General features: G+C 36.8%; 1 protein-coding gene across 5 annotated transcripts in view; it reads left to right on the top strand.

The window, feature by feature from the left end:
* The window catches only part of CSMD1 (CUB and Sushi multiple domains 1), a 1,090,193-nt gene that overhangs the window by 207,409 nt on the left and 863,550 nt on the right, over positions 1–19,234 (top strand). For all 5 annotated transcript variants that reach the window (XM_017814555.1, XM_017814556.1, XM_017814554.1 and 2 more), the window contains exon 2: positions 18,945–19,161. In XM_017814555.1, coding sequence (XP_017670044.1) covers positions 18,945–19,161 — 217 coding nt within the window. The remainder of the gene's footprint in view (positions 1–18,944; positions 19,162–19,234) is intronic.

The raw sequence follows: 19,234 nt of genomic DNA, 5'->3' as shown, positions 1-19,234 counted from the left end.
AATCTGGGGACTTAAAATTCATAACTGCTGGAGTCTGAAGTCCACAGTTTCAGTACCCAGGTTTGTTTTGTGTCTTACTTCTAATTTTTCTTCTGTTTTCTGACTCTCCCCCCTGCACACTGGAGGTGTTAATAGTCTTAGGAGTTTTCCATGTGCTTCATACATAATGACTCTTTTGCACTTAGTTTTCTGAATAATTATTGCAAATCTTTTAAACTGAAAATGATAATTCACATTACGCTAAATATTGTCTCAGTGAAAGCCACACTGTAGCAGCCTCTGCTGCTTCTCCTGTGCTTCATCATAAGGCCATGGGTTCAATTTCATTAGCTCTGTGAGGTGATGGGTAATTAATTGTCTGAAAAATGTTTTTAGCTTTTTCCTGGATGGACAAGGCAATGTGATCTCTAGAAACAGCATAAGAGAAATGGTTGAGGAAAGAAAGAAGAAAACAGGACCGCCATTCTAGCAGCGGTCTCTTCTTATACTAGGTGAACATAAGATTTTTATCTGGGAAGAACAAACATTTCCAGCCTCCATTTAGCTTGGAGTTTCTTTTGGGAAAAAAAAAAAAAATTAAACAAATTCTGACCCATTCATAGATATCTATAGTCCAAAACTTTGGTTGGCCTTTTCAGCTGTAATTAAACATAATAAAAGTCACTACTTTTTTCTATCAAAATTGGTTTTGTTACATTGGAAATCTCTTACCAACTTGTGAGATTTTATATATATTTGTATTTGGGTCTGAGAATAGATTAAAACATAATTTTAGTTATGTGATAAAAGAAAAATTATGAATGTAGGGAGCGGAAGATATTTGAGAGGACGAAGGTTATATATATGATATAGCAACACACTCATAAGAGTGTTTTTTAATACTTCCATCAAATTTTGGACCTGTCTCTTGATATTGATATAAAGTCATAGACTTTATTTAATCTTGCGCCTCTCATTTGACTGAATACTTTTGCTGATGAGAAAAGATCTGCTCAGTAAGCAAGACAGTAGAGTTTGTAGTAACCTACATAAAACTCCTGCATTCTTCTAGAGAAAATATTAGGCTAGATACCTGTGTCTGCCATATCTGTGCTCAGAGATAAGAAAAATATTTTATGACTCAACACATAAGTGACAATAGGTTATTTGGCCTTGTGCTTTAGTCTGAAACCAGCACATTTCATGACTAGAAAAGTATTTCCCGAAAGAAAGAAATATGCATCTATTCAGACATATAGGAAATATAAGATTTCCCTACAGGTAAAAGATTTTAGAAACATGCCAACTAATCAACATGAGAGATTAAGCCCAGGGATCTGCCAGAATTATGCTTCTCTTTGGAAGTTCTGGGACTGACCCAGGGCTTTGAATTCCCCCTTCCTTGATGATTCCAGATCCAGAAGTTCAGTTTTGGGTAGGGTTTTTTAGTTCTTTTCCCCTTTACAGAGAGTTTGATAGTTTCTCCTTATCAAGTCACAACTCCAAGGTTTCCAAGGTTGTAAGAATAATACACTGTAGACAGAATAAATGTGTTTTAGGACAGTGAAAAAGAAGTACCTGAAACTTATAAAAGGAGCCAGTCCTTTCTGTGAAGGGTCCTGTTGCAAGCAGAAAACACCTGGACAACCTGCACCTCCTCAGAAGCAAAAGAGAACTGTACTTTCTTGTGGCCAACTGTGCAAGCTTATTGGAAACTGGAATACTCAATCTTATTAAATGATCCTGTGCAAACATCAGGGTCAGGTTGAATGGGGTTGGAGCAACCTGATCTAGTGGAAGATGTCCCTGCCCATGGCACGGGGTGAACTAGGTGATCTTTAAGCATTTGGTTATCAGAAGGGGCAAGGCCTTCTACTGGAGAGGAGACAGTTAGAGACAAATTGCCTTCCCTGCATAGATGAATAACACCACTGCTTCAGATACTAAAAAAGTTATGGGCACAGTAATTTTAGTGTTAACACTTGGACTGAAACACCATGATATTCATTATATGGGCGCTGCTCTGGAATTCCATGTAGTCTGCAAAGCCATGGCATACATCTTCTATAAAGAGTGGTGTGTAACATATTATCTTTACCTTCTATTTTTCACTGTTACAATGGTCAGATGGTGTAACAATATTTATGGAATTTGGAAAGGGAGGAAAAATATTTGGAAAGCTCTTTTAAATCTGGAAGAAGCATGGCATGTTTCCACACTTTTATCATTAATGTGACAACAGGACTCAACATTTTTCCTATAATCCTCAATACTTTAAAGACTTGAGTATTCATAAGGGATTTTCACACCACTATTTTTGTAATCAGTGCATTTATGCAGTTTTTTCTGATAGCATAATTTTCAAACCAAGTATAGCAAGGTACAGTTGAGAAAAAAGCTCTCACTTAAACAACTTGTTCATAATCTCTTTATATAAAACATGATCAATTTATAGAAAAATAGAAATTAATTTAGAAAATCAAAGTAAACATCAACGTGAACATGAGAATAGCCTTTTACATCCTTTTACAACTCAAAATTAACTGCTCCCTTTTATTAAAGACTGATTTGTAAATTTTGCAACCCTAGAGGATGTACACTGAATAATCACTACCTCATCTTTGTGTCCCTTTTTACTTGTATTTAGTTTCATTAATACAAACAGAAAAAATGGCCAAGTTGTTTCTTTTCTGATTTTTCCTGGTCTTTCAGAAGTTTTGCTTTTTGCTGACACTTTTTTTCCTCAGCTGTTGAAATTGATACACTGCTCATACTATCAAAACAAATATGCTTTGCCAGAATTGGAGTGATCTTAATGCCTAACTGTAGTATATAGTACTGGCAATAAAATTTAATAAATAATTTCTTTTTAAAGTCAATTACAAAGTATTCCTACAAATAAAAAGAGAAAATTTTGAATAATTTCCCTCATGAAAAGCCCATGGAACTCTTTTACATTTGAAAACTATTTTATAAATGTAATTTTTGCTTTCAACATAGTTCTGAAAATATGTATGTATATATATGTATATACACACTATATTTATAAAATGTATACATTTTTAGCAAGTGTACTACTGCTTCTACTTAAAATATTAACAAGTTAGGTTGCTCAGAATAATGGCTACAGCTGCGGTATGCCTTCACAGAGCTGAAACCAAGCTGCTGCTTCTTTTAAAGATTATAGACTAGAAAAAACTCAGTACTTTAAAATGCAATTAATACAGACTTTCCATTTCTCTCATCAAGGGAGAACTCCCTGCTCAGTTTGTTAGACTCTCTGTCGGGCTATATAAGAGCAAATAACATTCTTCTTCTTTCTCAAAATTAAAGAATATCAATATATAGGTACATTTTTCTAGAGGTTCTAGAGTTCTCATAAATGTTTTGTCTGTTTACTTACATGAAGGAGATTTAAAGTCAGAATTAAAAATATTTATTTTGCTTTAAATTAAATGTATTACTACTGGTTTCCCAGTAAATAGAGATTTGTAAGGATTTCCTTTTCAGTTTTAATGTACTTAGCAATCATTTTTGTCTCAGTAATTTAGGAAAATAATACCTAATCTTTTGGTGTTAATTCCTTTTGATAGAATGTTTATAATTTCTGGTAAGAAAATGGACTCTTGACAATTTTCATCAGTGTTCGTATATTAGATACCATTAATTCATTGTATAAATTTCACAGATCCCAGAGAAGAGCCAAAAATTTTTTCAACAGTAATGGGTCAATTCCATGCCCAAATTGAGCATATGAGGTTTTTCAGAGCAGGCAATGACGACTTGTCTTTTCTATAGTTAAATGTATTGCTGAGTTGGAAAGGTGAGCTGGGATTTATCATCTCCTCAGGTAGCCATGTAAGAGTCTGATCTCATTTGTTAGATAGACAATGGAGAATGACTTTGATATGTGATTCATATCTTCATAAAGTTTATATCTAAGATAAAATTGAATGAATCACACTTCTAAAATTCTCATCTGTCTCTAAAATTGGAGCCTTGATGACTAGTTTAGATTACATGACTAACCTTGGGTGGTTACAGTTAAGTGAGAGTAGTTCCATCCCCAGTGGTTTGCAGATTAAATGATACATGACAAAGAGAAAACATTACTCAGGGGAGAGTTTGAATTTTATGAAATAAAACAGGGATGTTAAGTTTAAAATGAGACGTTTTGTATTTTCCAGTGCTGCATATTTGCATATGATCTATTTTCATTAGAAAGCAAAACAAAAGGAAATCAAAAGCAAAAACTTGACATATTTTAGTCGCTAAGGCATGGATGATAAGACTTAGATTTTATCCTGGATCTCAGATCTTCTGAATTCTGTCCTTGATAATCATTAGCTAAAACTCAGAAATTGTTCAGGAGGTAGACTTGAATCCAGGTCTGCCAATCAGGTGATGAAAGAGTAGCCCTGCAGANAGGACACTGGTGGGTGCAAAACTGGACATGAGCTGACAATGTGTACTTGCAGCCCAGAAGGTCAACCATATCCTGCACTGCAAATGAATTGTGACCAGCAGGTCGAGGGAGATGATACTACTCTTCTACTCTGCTCTTATGACACCCCATCTAGGGTGCTGCATCCAGCACTGGGGTCCTCAGCACACAACATGGACCTGTTAGAGCAGGTCCAGAGGAGGGCCATGCAAATTTTCACAGGGCTGGAACATCTCTCCTATGAAGACTGGCTGAGAGAGTTGGCGTTGTTCAGCCTGGAGACAACTTATTGTGGTCTTAAACCCCCTTGAAGGGGACTTATTAGAAGGAGAACTAGATAAAGAAATATATATTATATTTGCATATTCAATAGAAACAGTAAATTTTAATATTGGTCGAGGAGTTGGAAGAAAATAGCCTTAAAACATCATGCTACTCTTGTAAGAAATGGTGCTATTCAACAAATTAATGAGTACCAACAGCAAGTGCAAGACAAAAATATCATTGCTGCATTTATCCTTTATGAATACTTCATGAACTCAAATCAAAATATTTGTACGTATGGAATTTCATTGGACATGTTTTTGTTTACTGGTTTTAGTGCTAAAGAGGACCAAAAAACACATGCACGCTAGGAGAAAAATTCACCAGTCAGGTTAGTGAGAACATAGCACTGTTATCCTGGAGAGGAAATCAGGACCTTCTCACTTGAAACATTAAAAAATATTCAAACTGAAAAAACTCAGCACACTGCACTTTTAAAGTTTTCTTTATTTTCAATCTGAAACTAAACATTTTTTAAAAAGGACACAGTTTATCAGATCTTACAGATATACCTGCAGGAATATATCATCATCACCTGCCTGCTTATTTTAGAAATACTGATTCAGCCAGATTTGTTAATTGCACCCATCTACTCTTGTTTGCTGTTCTGCACAAATATTTTTATCTTTGTAAGAGGCAAGCTCCTGTCTCTACTTTGACCATGCATTGGTTTCACTGTTCTGACCACAGATCTCGTATACAGCTTAAGGAAAAGCTGTCTGCTAAGAATCAAAACCAGTTTTGTTCAAGGACTTTGTCGATCATTTCAGTCTGACTGATTAAAGAGCTAATCTGTAATACCAAAAGCTTGCTTCTTTTATGCAAAAAATGCGTGTTTTCTCTCTATTATTCATATAACACTTTGCCTTTATGGAGAAAGACTTTCAGAAAGTTGTGTTTTACTAAACTTTTTTTGTGACCTTCTGCAACTTACTGATAGTCCAGCTAATCTAGTAAATGTGAATGCCAAAATCCTAAAAGAAATTTCCAAGATCATTCTACAACTCATAGTGTTATAAATGTATCAAGGTGGCATATTTGAAAGAATCAGTACAAATTAGGCATGCTGTTGCAAACTATTAGATGCTGTTTCTGTGAAAATTAAGGATCAGACTGTTATATTTTTAGAAACTATTGTTTCTTACTGAACAGAAAGGGTCTCTTCATCATAAATTATTGCTTTGTATAGTGTCATGGTGGCAATCTAATCCATGTGTAGTCTTTCATTTGCTTCCTGCTGGAACAAGCAATAATAAAAATATTTTATGCAAATATTAGGTCTGCCAAAACTCACATAGTATGAGTGCTTCATGGGAAGTTAGAAAATCCTCTTTATTACAAATATGCAGTTAAAGACATTCAGTAATAGCTACTCTTGCTATTAATATTGATCAGCTACTATGACTTTGATCAGCCTGGCTATTAATAAAACTACTTTTTAATTGGCAAAAAAAAGGCAAAGAAAGGTCTTGCAAAGAAAGATCTCACAAAGAAAAGGGAACCAATGTATGTTAGCTGTGTAAATATTTTCCATGAAGGCAATAATATCAAAGGCTAAGAGTGGCTGATATTCTCCTTAATAATGAGCAACTTGTTAGTATCTTCAATGAAGAAGAGAAGTGTTAAAACATAAAACCTATTCATTGGGGATGTTCTTCAAAATCTGACTTGGATAACCTTAGGTGCTTGGAGGTATTCCCTCCTCAGTGATACCTCCAGAAGAGTAACATGAAGAGCATGGGAGATCTGACCAAAGTCCATCAAGACTGGTGTCATATATGCCATTGGCTAAGAGCAGATATCCAGAAAAACTGTAAGTGTAAGCATATTTTCCAAGGTACACCTTCTTTCTTCCACGTGCACCTGAGAGACTTGCTAAGCCGGAGGTTTATCTTTCCTTTTAAAATGCTCTGATGGATCTTTTTTTTTCTTTTGCTAATTTGCATTTTGCTACAGCCTAATCGCTTTCTTGTTGAAAAAAGCTCCACTGTTTATTTATGCACTAGGTGAAAATATATCTTCTTTTGGTTTGGAAGGAGAGTTTTGAGTAATGAAAACACAGGAAGGAAAAACAGGACAGAAGAACACTTTTTCTTACCCCTGTGATGCTGTGGACCTCTCCCACAGCAGTCTCTTTTGCAGGCTAGAAAATCAGTCTATTTAGTCTCCCTGTGCAGAAGCTATTTCATACTTTCAATCATCCTTACAGTTCTTTTCTGGTAAGGTTGAGGGTTTGAACTTGCACACAGAGTGCAGATTAGAGTTTATGCAGAGTTTAATGACAATTCTGTTCATTTCCTCTAACAATTTTAAACATTCTGTTCGCTTTTTGACTCTCATACTTTTATGAGCACATTACTACAACACTACAGCTACTTCACAATTGTTCTCCTGAGTTCTAATAGGTAGCTTGAAATCCATTGCTATGTGTGCAAAATTGAGCTGTGATTGGGCATGGTATTACTGTACCTGTTCCAACCATACCTGTTCCAACATGGAATTTCCCATTATCACAAAGTCTCCCTACAGCTCTTCACATAGCAAAAGCAAGTGAAATGGCAGCCGAAATTCAGTATCTGTCATGTCCATCATGCAATTAAACAGCCATATAGCCTGGAAAAAAGATTTAACAAATGCAGTAAACAGTCAGATCGCTTCCTTGCGCTTTTTTTGATTAATAATTATGTATACAGTTGTTTGCCTCAGAAGCATAGAAATAATTAAGAAAATCAGATGCAAGGGTAAATAATAAAATGCTGTTACCAAATAAATATTTGAAAACTGAAGAAAGGAAGGTAGGAAGAAACGAATCATTTTATGTGTTGGAAATTCAACTAGTGTTGCAGTTGATCTGATGTGATGTAGCTTGTGAAGACATGCCAGCTTGTATCAACTGAATATCTGCAAAATGTGACACAAAGGCAGTTGGCTTAAAGAGGTCAATGCTGAGATTAATCAAAGATATTTAATAATAAATCTGTTTGTTGAAGATATTTTCTTTTAGGAATAGTACCAAAAGGAGATTTGAGAAGTGTTTTGGGGGGTTATTTCGTGTTCTCCAAGTGCTGTGATTGTAATGTGGCTGTACTTTTATATGTTGCCTTTGATGTTCTTTTTGCTGGCTCTAGTTGTTTTAATAGCCTACAGAATCAAAACTTTATAAATGTAAACATGAAAAAATACCTGTTATGTCAAATTACAAGAATCACAAACAATATTGCTTAACTTTGTAATGGTTTTATTTATAATAAATGTGGTCTTTTATGACCAGATTGTGTTTATAAACTGTACAATGTTGTGAATCTTAAATTTACTTTCAAAGTACGCTAATACTTCAGATTTTTCTATGAAATCGAGCGAACATTGTTTGTATGGTCTGGATGACTGCAGCTCACAACCATACTTTGACTTATACAGCTTCAAGTCTAGGTTATAATGACACAAAGATGTTATAGTTGCAGGATTACAGCTGACACAGCATTTGTCTGTCTGTCCAGCAAGCCACTGTGAACAATTTAATTTTAAAGTTTCTGGCACAGGAGCTGTATGTTCAGTGTTTTTCACATATTTCCTCCCTGAATAAGGAAAGTTGTACATAGAAAGGTAAAATGGGATTCAAGTATGCTAAGGGGATGATGGAAGTGAGCACTTCCAGAATTTCAGAGTAAATCATTCAGCTGTAGTTTAATAACTAGTACAATGTGCATTGAATTAATAATTTATGGTTACTTGTATAAAAATTACAAAGTTGACAAGGCTGTTTATGATTAGGGACGAGAATCTACTTAAACTAGTTCGAGCTGGTTTTATCATAACTGCTAATTGACTAGTCACCTCAGCTAACATAAACATGTTGTTTTCAAATCACTGCTATTTTCTCTGTCTTTTTATGTTTTGTAACACAAATGTGCCTGTCAGATGAGATGTAAGACAGCATGACATAATGCAGTCTGATGTAACATGAGTGAAAGCTAACATTTTAGATTCTTATCCTGCTCTTGTTGAAGGCCATGTGCAATCTCCCGAAGGCATGTCCACTTCTGTTGAGCCATGCCAATAGTTTCCCACTTGGATTTTTGCCTTCTAGAAGCAAGGCAGATATGTAAGTAATCTGAGCCTGTATGTACAAAGCTGGTCCTTCTGTCACTGAGGTCTGTGGAGTCCTTGTCATTGCCTTCAGTGGGAGTACGATCACAGTCCTAAACAGTTCAATAGTCAGATACACTGTGTTACTGTTCAGAAAGGCTAGAGTCTCAGAATCAACCCCTTCCACCACTCATCATCCCCCAACCTCAGATATTTTAGTTGAAGTTAGATCTCTTGATTATCAAAAACATCAAAGCCAGTACTTTTAGTTCTAGAGAAAGAACCCACAATATTGTATTTTTATACTTATAAAGGAAGAGCCATAAAGATATCTTCTGTGAATGGTAAATTAAAAATGTCCTAGAAAAACCCATATCCATGTGATTTTGTGGAATGATATTCATGTGACTATGAATATCAGAACAGCTCACAGGTTTGAGGGCAATTCTGCACCACAGACACAGCCCTGACATGGCTGATCAGCCTACATTTCACCCACCCTGGCACAACCAGCTTTAGCAGTGCCAACATGAATATCATCTACTTGCTGTGCTGCTTCTGGCTCTCCATTTCCTGTCAGTCACATGGTTTCCTGAGGATGAGTCAGTGATGCAGACAGCTTCTTTCTGTGCAGGATTTCACATACAATGAAAATAATAAGGTATTGCTTGTAATATTCCTGCAGAGGGTAGATCTATTCTGCATATTTCAAATATGGTTTAATCAAGGATTAAAAGTCATTTTGAGCAATTGAGTTCAGGACTAGTCTCTGAGATAGTGCTTGTGTGTTGTTATGTACAGGCAGTATGTGAGGGCACAGACTGGATGAAAAGGCCTGAAATAAGTTCGGTTTCTTCAATTTCATGTGCTTTACCTCACATAAATAATTGAATATTTGGGGGATTTTTTCAAATCCGTGTTTCAAAACAGCATCCACCATAATTCTATATGAAACATTTGTGTAGTATATATTTTGAGTGTTGCATTCTTAGAAGAAATCATTTAAGTATGCAATATCATAAACATCCTCTTACTTTACAGTTCCAATTTGTACTATTGTCTAAATCTCTTGATTTATTTGAATTGGATTAATTGTCTAAACTTTTATTTCTGTAATGTATCTGAATCCTGTGCATGGGCTGAAGGTGTTTAATTAGTAAACACATAAACTATTATTACACTATTTATAAAGTATTATTTTCATCAGCGGTACCTCATAGCTCATGCTGATTGCATTTTTCTTACAGTTCACAACATTACAAAAACTAAATAATTGCTTGAGATATACACAATGGAACACATAAAAATTATAAATAACTGCTTGAGATTTATGCAATGGAAAACATGACACTGGGAGAAAAAAATCTTTATTCATTTGCTCCACCATGAGCTGGGGGCACCAAATAAGACTGGCAATATTTTTACACCATTTTGAATTTGTGTAGATAAGGCCAAAGGATTCAGAACAATGCTGAATCAGACCTATAGTTACTTACGCAATTGTGTGTGTTATTGATGCTGCAAGATCACAGAATCACGGAATATGCTGAGTTGGAAGGGACTCACAAGGATCATTGAGTCCAAATCCTGGCCCTGCACAGGACCATCCCCAAGAATCACACCATGTGCCTGAGAGCATTGTCCAAACTCTTCTTGACCTCTGTCAGGCTTGGTGCTGTGAACACTTCCCTGGGGAGCCTGTTCCAGTGCCCATCTACTCTCTGGGTAAAGAACCTTTTTTCCAATATCCAGCCTAAACCTCCCCTGACACAACTTCAGGCCATTCCCTCAGATCCTGTAACTGGTCACCACAGAGAAGAGATCAATGCCTGCCCCTCCTCTTCCCCTCACAAGGAAGTTACAGATTGCAATGAGGTCTCCTCTCAGTCTTCCCCAGCCTGAACACACCAAGTGACCTCAGTCACTCCTCATATAGCTTCCCCTCCAGGCCCCTCACCATCTTCATTGTCCTCCTTTGGTTGCTCTCTAATAACTTAATATCTTTCTTACGAGGTGAGGCTGCCCCAGAGCAGAGCAGAGCAGGACAATCCCCTCGACCAGCTGGAGATGCTTTGCCTGATGCCCCCCAGCTCTGGCTGCCAGAGCAGTGCTGACTCATATTCAATTTGCCATTAACCAGGACCCCCAGGTCCTCTTCCTGGCACTGCTTTCCAGCATCTCATTCCCCTGTCTGTACATACATCCACTGTTGCTCCATCCCTGGTGCAGAATCCAGCACTTTCCGTGGTTGAACTTCATATGATTGGTGATTGCCCAGTCCTCTAATCTGTCAAGGTTTCTCTGCAGGACCTCCCTGCCCTCGAGGGAATCATCAGCTCCTCTGAATTTTTTATCATCTGCAAACTTGCTTAGTATCCCTTCCAGTATCCAAATCATTTATGAAGATGTTGAAGAGCACAGGGCCCAAGAACCCCACTGTGGAACCCCACTAATGACAGGTTGCCAGTCTGATGGTACCCCATTCACTATTTCCCTCTGTGCTTGACCCATGAGCCAACTGCTCACCCATTCCATGATGCATTTATCCAGATGTGTGCTGGACATTTTGTCTGGAAGGATCCTATGAGAGACAGTATTGAAAGCTTCACTGAAATCCAAAAAGATGACATCAACTGGCTTCCCTTGATGACCTAGGTGGGTTACCTTGCCATAAAAGGAAAACAGGCTTTATAAGCAGGACTTTCCTCTCATGAAGGCATGCTGTCTGTGACCAATGACAGCATTGTCTTTCATTCTGAATATTGTTGTAAATAAATGTCAGCTACTGACATCAGGACTCAGGCACAGCAGCTGCATCACTCTCCATTCTATCCTGTTGCCCCATTAAAATCAGAAATTACTTTAGCACTGCGCAAACATATCAGTAAGATACAAAACATAAGGTACTAAATTTCCTGTGGTTAAGATTATTAGAACACATCATTTCAGTTCCATTCATGAATGTCTCACACAGCTGTATTTTGATTTTATAATCTTGTGGGACTGTGTGTCTGTTGCATCATTCCTACTCTGGTATTGCTAATGAGTATCATAGACTGTATAAGTTTTGTGTGTGTAAATTTATTAACATCAAAAGCCCTATGAAATTTGTGTTTATGCATGTATGTGTTGTCCCTCTACCTATGTTTTGATTATATTTGTTTGCTAATGCTGAAATACTGTTTGCTATGTTACGTTGTTAATTTTTCATTCTTCTTTCTTAAACATGCATTACATAGGACAGTAGGGCCAATATTCTGATTCTGATATAAAATTCACATCTAAATCAGAAGCACAATTATGTGTATGGACACCTGTCCAGAAGAATGTTTTACTCTTTCTTGCAATAGATCCATAAAGTATAATTTTTAATGTTATAGCTAAAATTCTTCCTGCAAAATGCACTTTTATTAACAAAGTTGATGGTTTTAACACTAAACCTAATGTAATGTCATCTGATCTTTCTAAATTAAATTCTAAAAATTACTCTTCTGTCTTTGCAATGAAACTTCTCTAATGACTATTGAAAAATTTATTGCCACTCATTTTTTTCCTCAAGTTATGGGTTAGCAACTTAATTTGGAAGATAGTATTTATCCTTCTCAGTTGATATCAGTTGACTCTGCACTCTGTTTTAAATACAAAGAAAGGATGGATTAAAGTAAAAGAGATGAAAAAATTTGAAACCTTTTCTGAACTAATTCTGTGGTCACACAGAGGAAAAAACCTGCTGGATAACGGAAGTGATGCACAAAGTAATAACTGTGAGGGAAGAAAGGTAGTTAACGCAGATGATGTTCAAGGAGCAATTGCAATGAAAAAAAATGGTCTTTTTGACAATATGTTCTTTAGTAGTAGTTTAAAAACAAACTGTTTGAACTGTGGTACACTTCTCAGCCTCATCATGTAGGCATCTGGTGACAAAAATGATAAAAAACCCTGCGGTAAGATCCTGACATGAGCAAGGCTGTCAGTGATGTGGTCTGGGAGAGTGGCATCAATGAAAGACATCAATATAAAATGAAAGCGCAAGTGACAATGCTGAAGTGATGAGATTTGGCACAGACAGTAATCCTGCATGTTGCAGGATTCTGGCAGAACAGAAGTAAGGAAGTCCTCAGAGTAGTTTGCCTACAGTTGAGTTGCTCCTATTCCAGTGAAGCTAAGGAGAGAATTTGGATTATTGTTTCAGTATTTCACAAACAATGGAATCAGCACTTTCCTTTTATTTACCTGGGCTATACAATACTCTCTCATTCTATCAGCTGTTGCTAAGCAACTGTAACAGTAACCGTGATGTTTACCTAAAGCCTAAATTTATTTTATTTTATCTTAGAAAAGTAGAAAAATAAAATCCAACCTATCCTTGGTGATCACCATCTACAGAATGATTTTACATCTATGAACAGTCTTGTTTTAAAGGGTAGTAAGTCTGCCTTTAGCTCAGCATTTTAAAATATAGGATCTTACTTTCTATAAAAGAACTTTTTCAACACCACCTTCTACATATTTCAAATCAGGCATACAATTTACATTGCTTTCCTCTCTTTAATGCCTTTACTTTCCTTCATTTTGATGAATCTTAAGAACAGTTGGCGTAAATTCAAAGGAAGAAGGAAGAGAATGTGAAGATCTTTGCTTTACTGGGAAAAAATAATTGTTTTTGAAGGAAAAGGGATAAACTAACTTCATATAATCTAGTTGCTTTTAATTAAGAACTTACTGCTTTATCAAAAGGAAGCACTGTCAAGCTGTACCCTCGAAAGAGTGATTATGCTCTTTCTATTTTTTTGTGCCTCTGCTAACTAGTGGCATCTGAATTGATAGTGTTATAGACTGGATTTTTTTTAAAGTATTAAAAGATTTTTAAAAAAAAAAAGTATTTCATGCAGAGAGACATATTTTCCAGCATTTTATTTCCCCATTAACTTGTGTGAATACTGATTTATTGGTCTTTTTGGACAATCCAGTATTGAATAGAGAACATGAAATATCTTTTTCTCAATTTGTAATGGCAGTGTAATTCAGCTGATGTATAATATGCTTTTCAACATTGAGAACTTCATTAAAATAAAAACTTTCATATAGCAGCAATTAGGATGTTTTGCTCTGGTACACAGCAAAGCTGGTATTATGGCAGAATTTGTTTCAGAATTTCTTGCTGAATAGTCATTTAATCTTTAACCTTCAGAATAATTTATTTTCACTTGGGTGCTGGATAAAGGCTTAAATACACATAGGAAATGGTGCACAGAGCTATTGCCTGACTCTTAGAGTACTAATCTGAGACTTTAAAAACACTAGCTTTTCTTTTTCATCGGCCCAATCAATGAATTTATATCCTGTGGCTAGAAGATCTGAATTTAAAAAGTTTTATAGATTGATGAAGTTCCAGTCACCTTGTGAATGTCTGCATCAGAATTTAAGGTTATTACATGCATTCAAGCTTCACATGTGAGGTGGATCCCAGGAAGGCCCTAGACTGGTCACAGCCAGAAATTGCAAGGCTTGAATGAATCTGTATTTAGAAGAAGTTCATCTAGATTTTGCAATTTAGCTGCTGGTTTTTGTCTATTTTTACCTTTAGTGCCAAGCTGTAGAATATTTAATGATACAGAGGCAATTCATAGTGTTTGGAAGGGTCGAATCCAGCAGCCAACAAAGGTGAGGCTGCCCCACCTCTTTCCCACATGCAGGCAGTGACAAGGCTGAGCAGCTTTTCCCAGTAGGTACAGGCACACAGAGCACAAGAATACACCACATGCACATGTATACAGCCAGATCCATGGATTAAGAGAGTCAGATATGCTCACATTCGCATAAGCTCGGGCAGTACCAGTGGCCTCATTTGGTTTCTCCTCTCTGGCCTGGGGGAGTTGTGTTCCTTCCACCCACTCACCCACCCAGAAAGCTGACCACAATTTCCCTGGGCTGCAGTAGTAACCCCACCCAGGGTCTCATCCTTGGAGAAACCCTCCTGTCTCCCTCTCCACATCCCCTGCTCACCGCCTTATCTGTCCACAGATGTTCGCCAGCACTCACACACTCGCACTGGCTCCCAGCGCTGCACTACAGGCAGACAGATTCTGGCCCTGGTCACACTTGGGGCTGACACAGGGTGTCACTCACAAGGGTCTCCCTGGTCACTGGCCCCCAGGCATTAATTATTTCAGATCAAATAACTTTCAACAATTTCTCCTTAATTCTCTTGAACTATTTTTACCTTGGTCTTACAAATACGTAATGAGTAATCGTACACTATTCTCATTTCACATTGCTCTGGGACTGGCTTTGGTATGTTTAAATATCTGAAGTACTGAAGCTCTGTGGCACCAGTTCTCCCTGACACCTGAAGGTGATGGTGGGAACAGCAAGTAGACTCCAGTGCAGGGTAGGCGTCCACTCTGGGAGATCTCTGTGCTGTCACTGCTGGCCAGGGTGTGCTTCAAGTGTGCTAGTAAAGATAGTGGATTGCAGTTGGGAATAAATTTTCAGTGATACCTAAATTAAAAGAATCTCACTATTTTCTGGTTTGATTAATTCCTTGGAAAGTGCTTCATAATGGTGGTGTGAGGTTTACTTAAAAATTGATTTTTAAAGGATAATTAAAGTAGCTACATGCTGTTTAATACAGTCCTCAGAGAATAGTGCCTTTGCCTCCCTGGCCGTTTGACATTTCCCTCTTGATTGAAGTTACTTTGGGAAATAACAATTTTATTGGGTAGTAGGACAGTCAGAGAATGACCTCTGGATATATTAATGAGAAAGAAGCGATGAAGGCCTGGTGCAGAGCATGGTCAGCTGATGGCAGGGGCTGTGGCGCCTGCAGCCTCGGAGGGGGTAGGAAGTGCTGAAGATTAAGTGGAACTCAACAGAGGTGAAAACACAAAGGGAGCATATGAAAACACAAGAGAAAGGAAAAAGGGGTGATTGAAACATGATGTGCAAACCACCTGTTCATGTCTTACTGCTCTGTACTGCTCCACTCTCTCAATTTAAATCTATAGTTACCTATTGTAGTTCAAGAGGAAATCTTTTTTATTCTATGTATATATATAACACATCTTCATGCTATCATTCATATTGATGAAACTGTTGCTGTCATGTGCCTTGCCAATCAAAGCCATTTAAGTTGTGGCTAACACTGCAGTAACAAAGTTCCTGCAATTGTGCATGTACCTGAGTAGGAGGAGTCATAATTGCAGGCATGAGGTGCTCCAGGGATGTGAGGGGTGTGTGTCTGAATCTGCTGTGCAGGAGGAAGGATTTAAAAATTTGTGAAGGCTCTAGCCAAGTATGGAGTCAATGACTGCATGTCTTGTGAAAAATGGCAATATTTATTTTGTCATTTGACACAAAGGCCAGAGCTAAAGTGAATTTTAAGGGTAGACCTTTTTGGGGTCTTCAGCCTACATTCGGCTCAGCAGAACTACTTAATCTCTGCTGATATTCTTTTAATATTTTTCTCTTGATATGTTAAGTTTCTTTACTTTGTTTATGCTTTCTTCTTCTAAGACACCCATAAGAAACAAAATATTCTTAATTTCATTGTTGTCATCTTACTGGTCTGTGGTGTCTCTGCAGTCAGAAACTGCATTTTCTTGAGGGATATTGGTCAACTCCTACCTAACTTGCTGCCACCTCTCACCCATAAGTCTCCTCATTCCTGCTCTCCGAGTATGTCCTCAAAATGAATCTCTCTTAAGTGATTTGATGATAAATTTAGTCTTTGGCAGAAGTGTAATATTTGGCAGTTCTGAAGGTTTTAGACTTACATATATTGAAAAAATAGGTATTATACAGATAGCAGCTGACCCTTTTATCCTACATTCTGCTCTGTTAACATGCTTACGTCTTAACCAGGCAGGGGCAGACCTAGAAGGATGTGTGTTGTAAAGTCTCTTTGAGTATTACTTACTTCAGAAGCAAAATCCTCATTGCAGTTGTCAGTCTGCAGCAACAAGATTGCTGGGAGTTAATAGTATATTAAATTTCTTCTAGGATTTTTATTGGGGTTTTTACCGAATACTAAGTAAATAAGTACATATTTATATATATGAATATAAAATTAAGAGCAAACTTAAATAGCATTTCACAGTAATAATTTTTCTTTATGATTCTCCTTTGCCTCGTGTTTCTTGGGTACAAAGTGAATAGTGTAGGAATAGTTTCGGAACTAGAGGAATATATACACAGGAGAGAAAAAGCAAGCTGGAGAAAGAAAGGTCTCTGGGTGGTAAGAAATGCTAAAGTTAAAGAGCGGTAATATATTTTCTGCCTTATTTGCCATTAATGTTTGTTTATTTTCCAAAATAATAATGCACAATAATCTGTACCTACCATAAGGAGTACAAAATGCCTTTAGTGATAAAACTGGGAGCAATCAGTGGCAGTGGCAAAGACTTCTGCAAGCAGTTAGCAAGTGTCTCTGTAGACAAATTGCTGGCCATGGCCATGTCGGGGCTCAGAGGGTTCACTTACTACCCCAGCAATATTCAGCCAGCTGTTGGGTTCCCTAAGAGATTGGGGAGGTAATTTGTCTCCCTGGAAGTCAGAAATGTAGTTAACATATTGCACTTAGATATCCAGTTACATATGGTGTACTATATTCCTTATTATCTAGAATTACAAATTTCTGCTCCTGAAAGGTGCTTCGGTCTTTGACAGATTTTAGATCAATTGCTAATTTGCACTTGATATCTCTCCTCTTTTAAAACAACCCTTTCACACCCGAGTGGTGGAAAGGCTGTTGTGCAGCTTTGCTTGCAGCAGGTACTTGACTTATATAAACCAGTTTCTGGATCCTGGAAACATGAAGTAGCCAGTTAGAGTAACAGGGTGGTGGGCTGTCACTATATGTCTTTTCTGTTTTCAGGACATTAGTTCTGTAGTAATTAAATTATTTTAAATTGCTTGTGACACTTGTATGACATTTCCCCTGTGGTTGAAGGAAGAGGAATACAATGCAAAGCATCTGCAAGAATGCTGATAAGTTATAGTGAACAGTACATAGCTGAAATATTCATGCTAAGTTCGTGGTGTAATAGATTCCTTCTTTACAAATGTTTAGTAATAACAATGTCTTATTAAAGCAACGTGAATCAAATGGTATATATACTAGAGAAGATTTTTACTTTAAAGGCCTCCTGAATCCCCATAGCTTTTTTATCTCTTTATTAGAGTTTTTGTTATATTTGAAATTTAGTAAAAAAATTATTCCCTATTAGTTCCTCAGTTTTAGCAGCAAATCCCTTCTATTAAATCCATTCTATTAAGATTTAGAAACCTCCTACAAGAATTTGACAGCTCTTCTCTGAAGGATTCAGTTTCAGAGACCCACTGCTGGGAAGTTAATAATAAAATTGCAGTCTGAAATACTTTTCTGGTTTAGGTGTAACAATAAAATGCTAAGATTATACTTGTTCTTAAGTGCTTAAAATGCATATAATAATCCAAGTAGTACAGTGCACAGAATGTCCTTATACTTTTCTCTGTTCAAATATTTCATTAACGCTTCTCTCCAGCTCTGAGTCAGTACAACTGTTGTGTGTGGGATTAACGAAATCAAGTAGGAAACTAGCAACAGTGTGCACTGTAAATCAAGATTTCTTGCTGAGGACTTCCTGTTAATGAGATATCATACCCTCACAAAGTCTGTAGGATGTACAGACCAGACACAAATGCCTGCTAACTAAAACCCTCAGTGATATTTTTAAAGAATCCTAAAAAAAATTAGAAAAAAAATTAACACTTTCTTGATCACAATACATATGGCACTACAAACTCTGCCACTAAAACTGTTGGTCTATTGAATTTATGACAGCAAAACTAATGCTGAAATTTCACATTTAGATGAATAAGTAATACACTGTTAATACTACAGAACCTCAAATAATGATTCACTGCATAAAAAGTTGGGTAGGTGTCTCAGAAAATCCAGCTATGAGAGTTGTGAATCCAGAGGGACGAATGGTATAAATGCAATTTTATATGGTGTTTGTAATCTAGAAAAAAAATATAAAATTAAGTTTACATATAGGTATACTCACGTAAGAATATATACTGGGTAGAAAAAAAAAACCAATGCATATTTTCCTTTCTTCTTTTTCAGGTCAGAACTGTGGAGGCTTAGTACAGGGACCAAATGGTACTATAGAAAGCCCTGGATTTCCTCATGGTTATCCAAATTATGCCAACTGCACGTGGATCATTATCACAGGAGAGCGTAATAGGATACAATTGTCATTTCATACTTTTGCACTCGAGGAAGATTTTGATATTTTGTCAATTTACGATGGACAACCACAGCAAGGCAATTTAAAAGTGAGGTAAGGTACATTTTTCTTTCTTAATTTCTTTCTTTCTCTCTCTCTTTACTTCTCTTTGTCTCTCACACATATA

This window comes from Lepidothrix coronata, unplaced genomic scaffold, assembly GCF_001604755.1.
Source record: "Lepidothrix coronata isolate B3197 unplaced genomic scaffold, Lepidothrix_coronata-1.0 Scaffold45, whole genome shotgun sequence".
Classification (NCBI taxonomy): domain Eukaryota; kingdom Metazoa; phylum Chordata; class Aves; order Passeriformes; family Pipridae; genus Lepidothrix; species Lepidothrix coronata.
The sequence above is the reverse complement of the archived record's forward strand: the minus strand, read 5'-3'. Positions and strand labels throughout refer to the sequence as shown.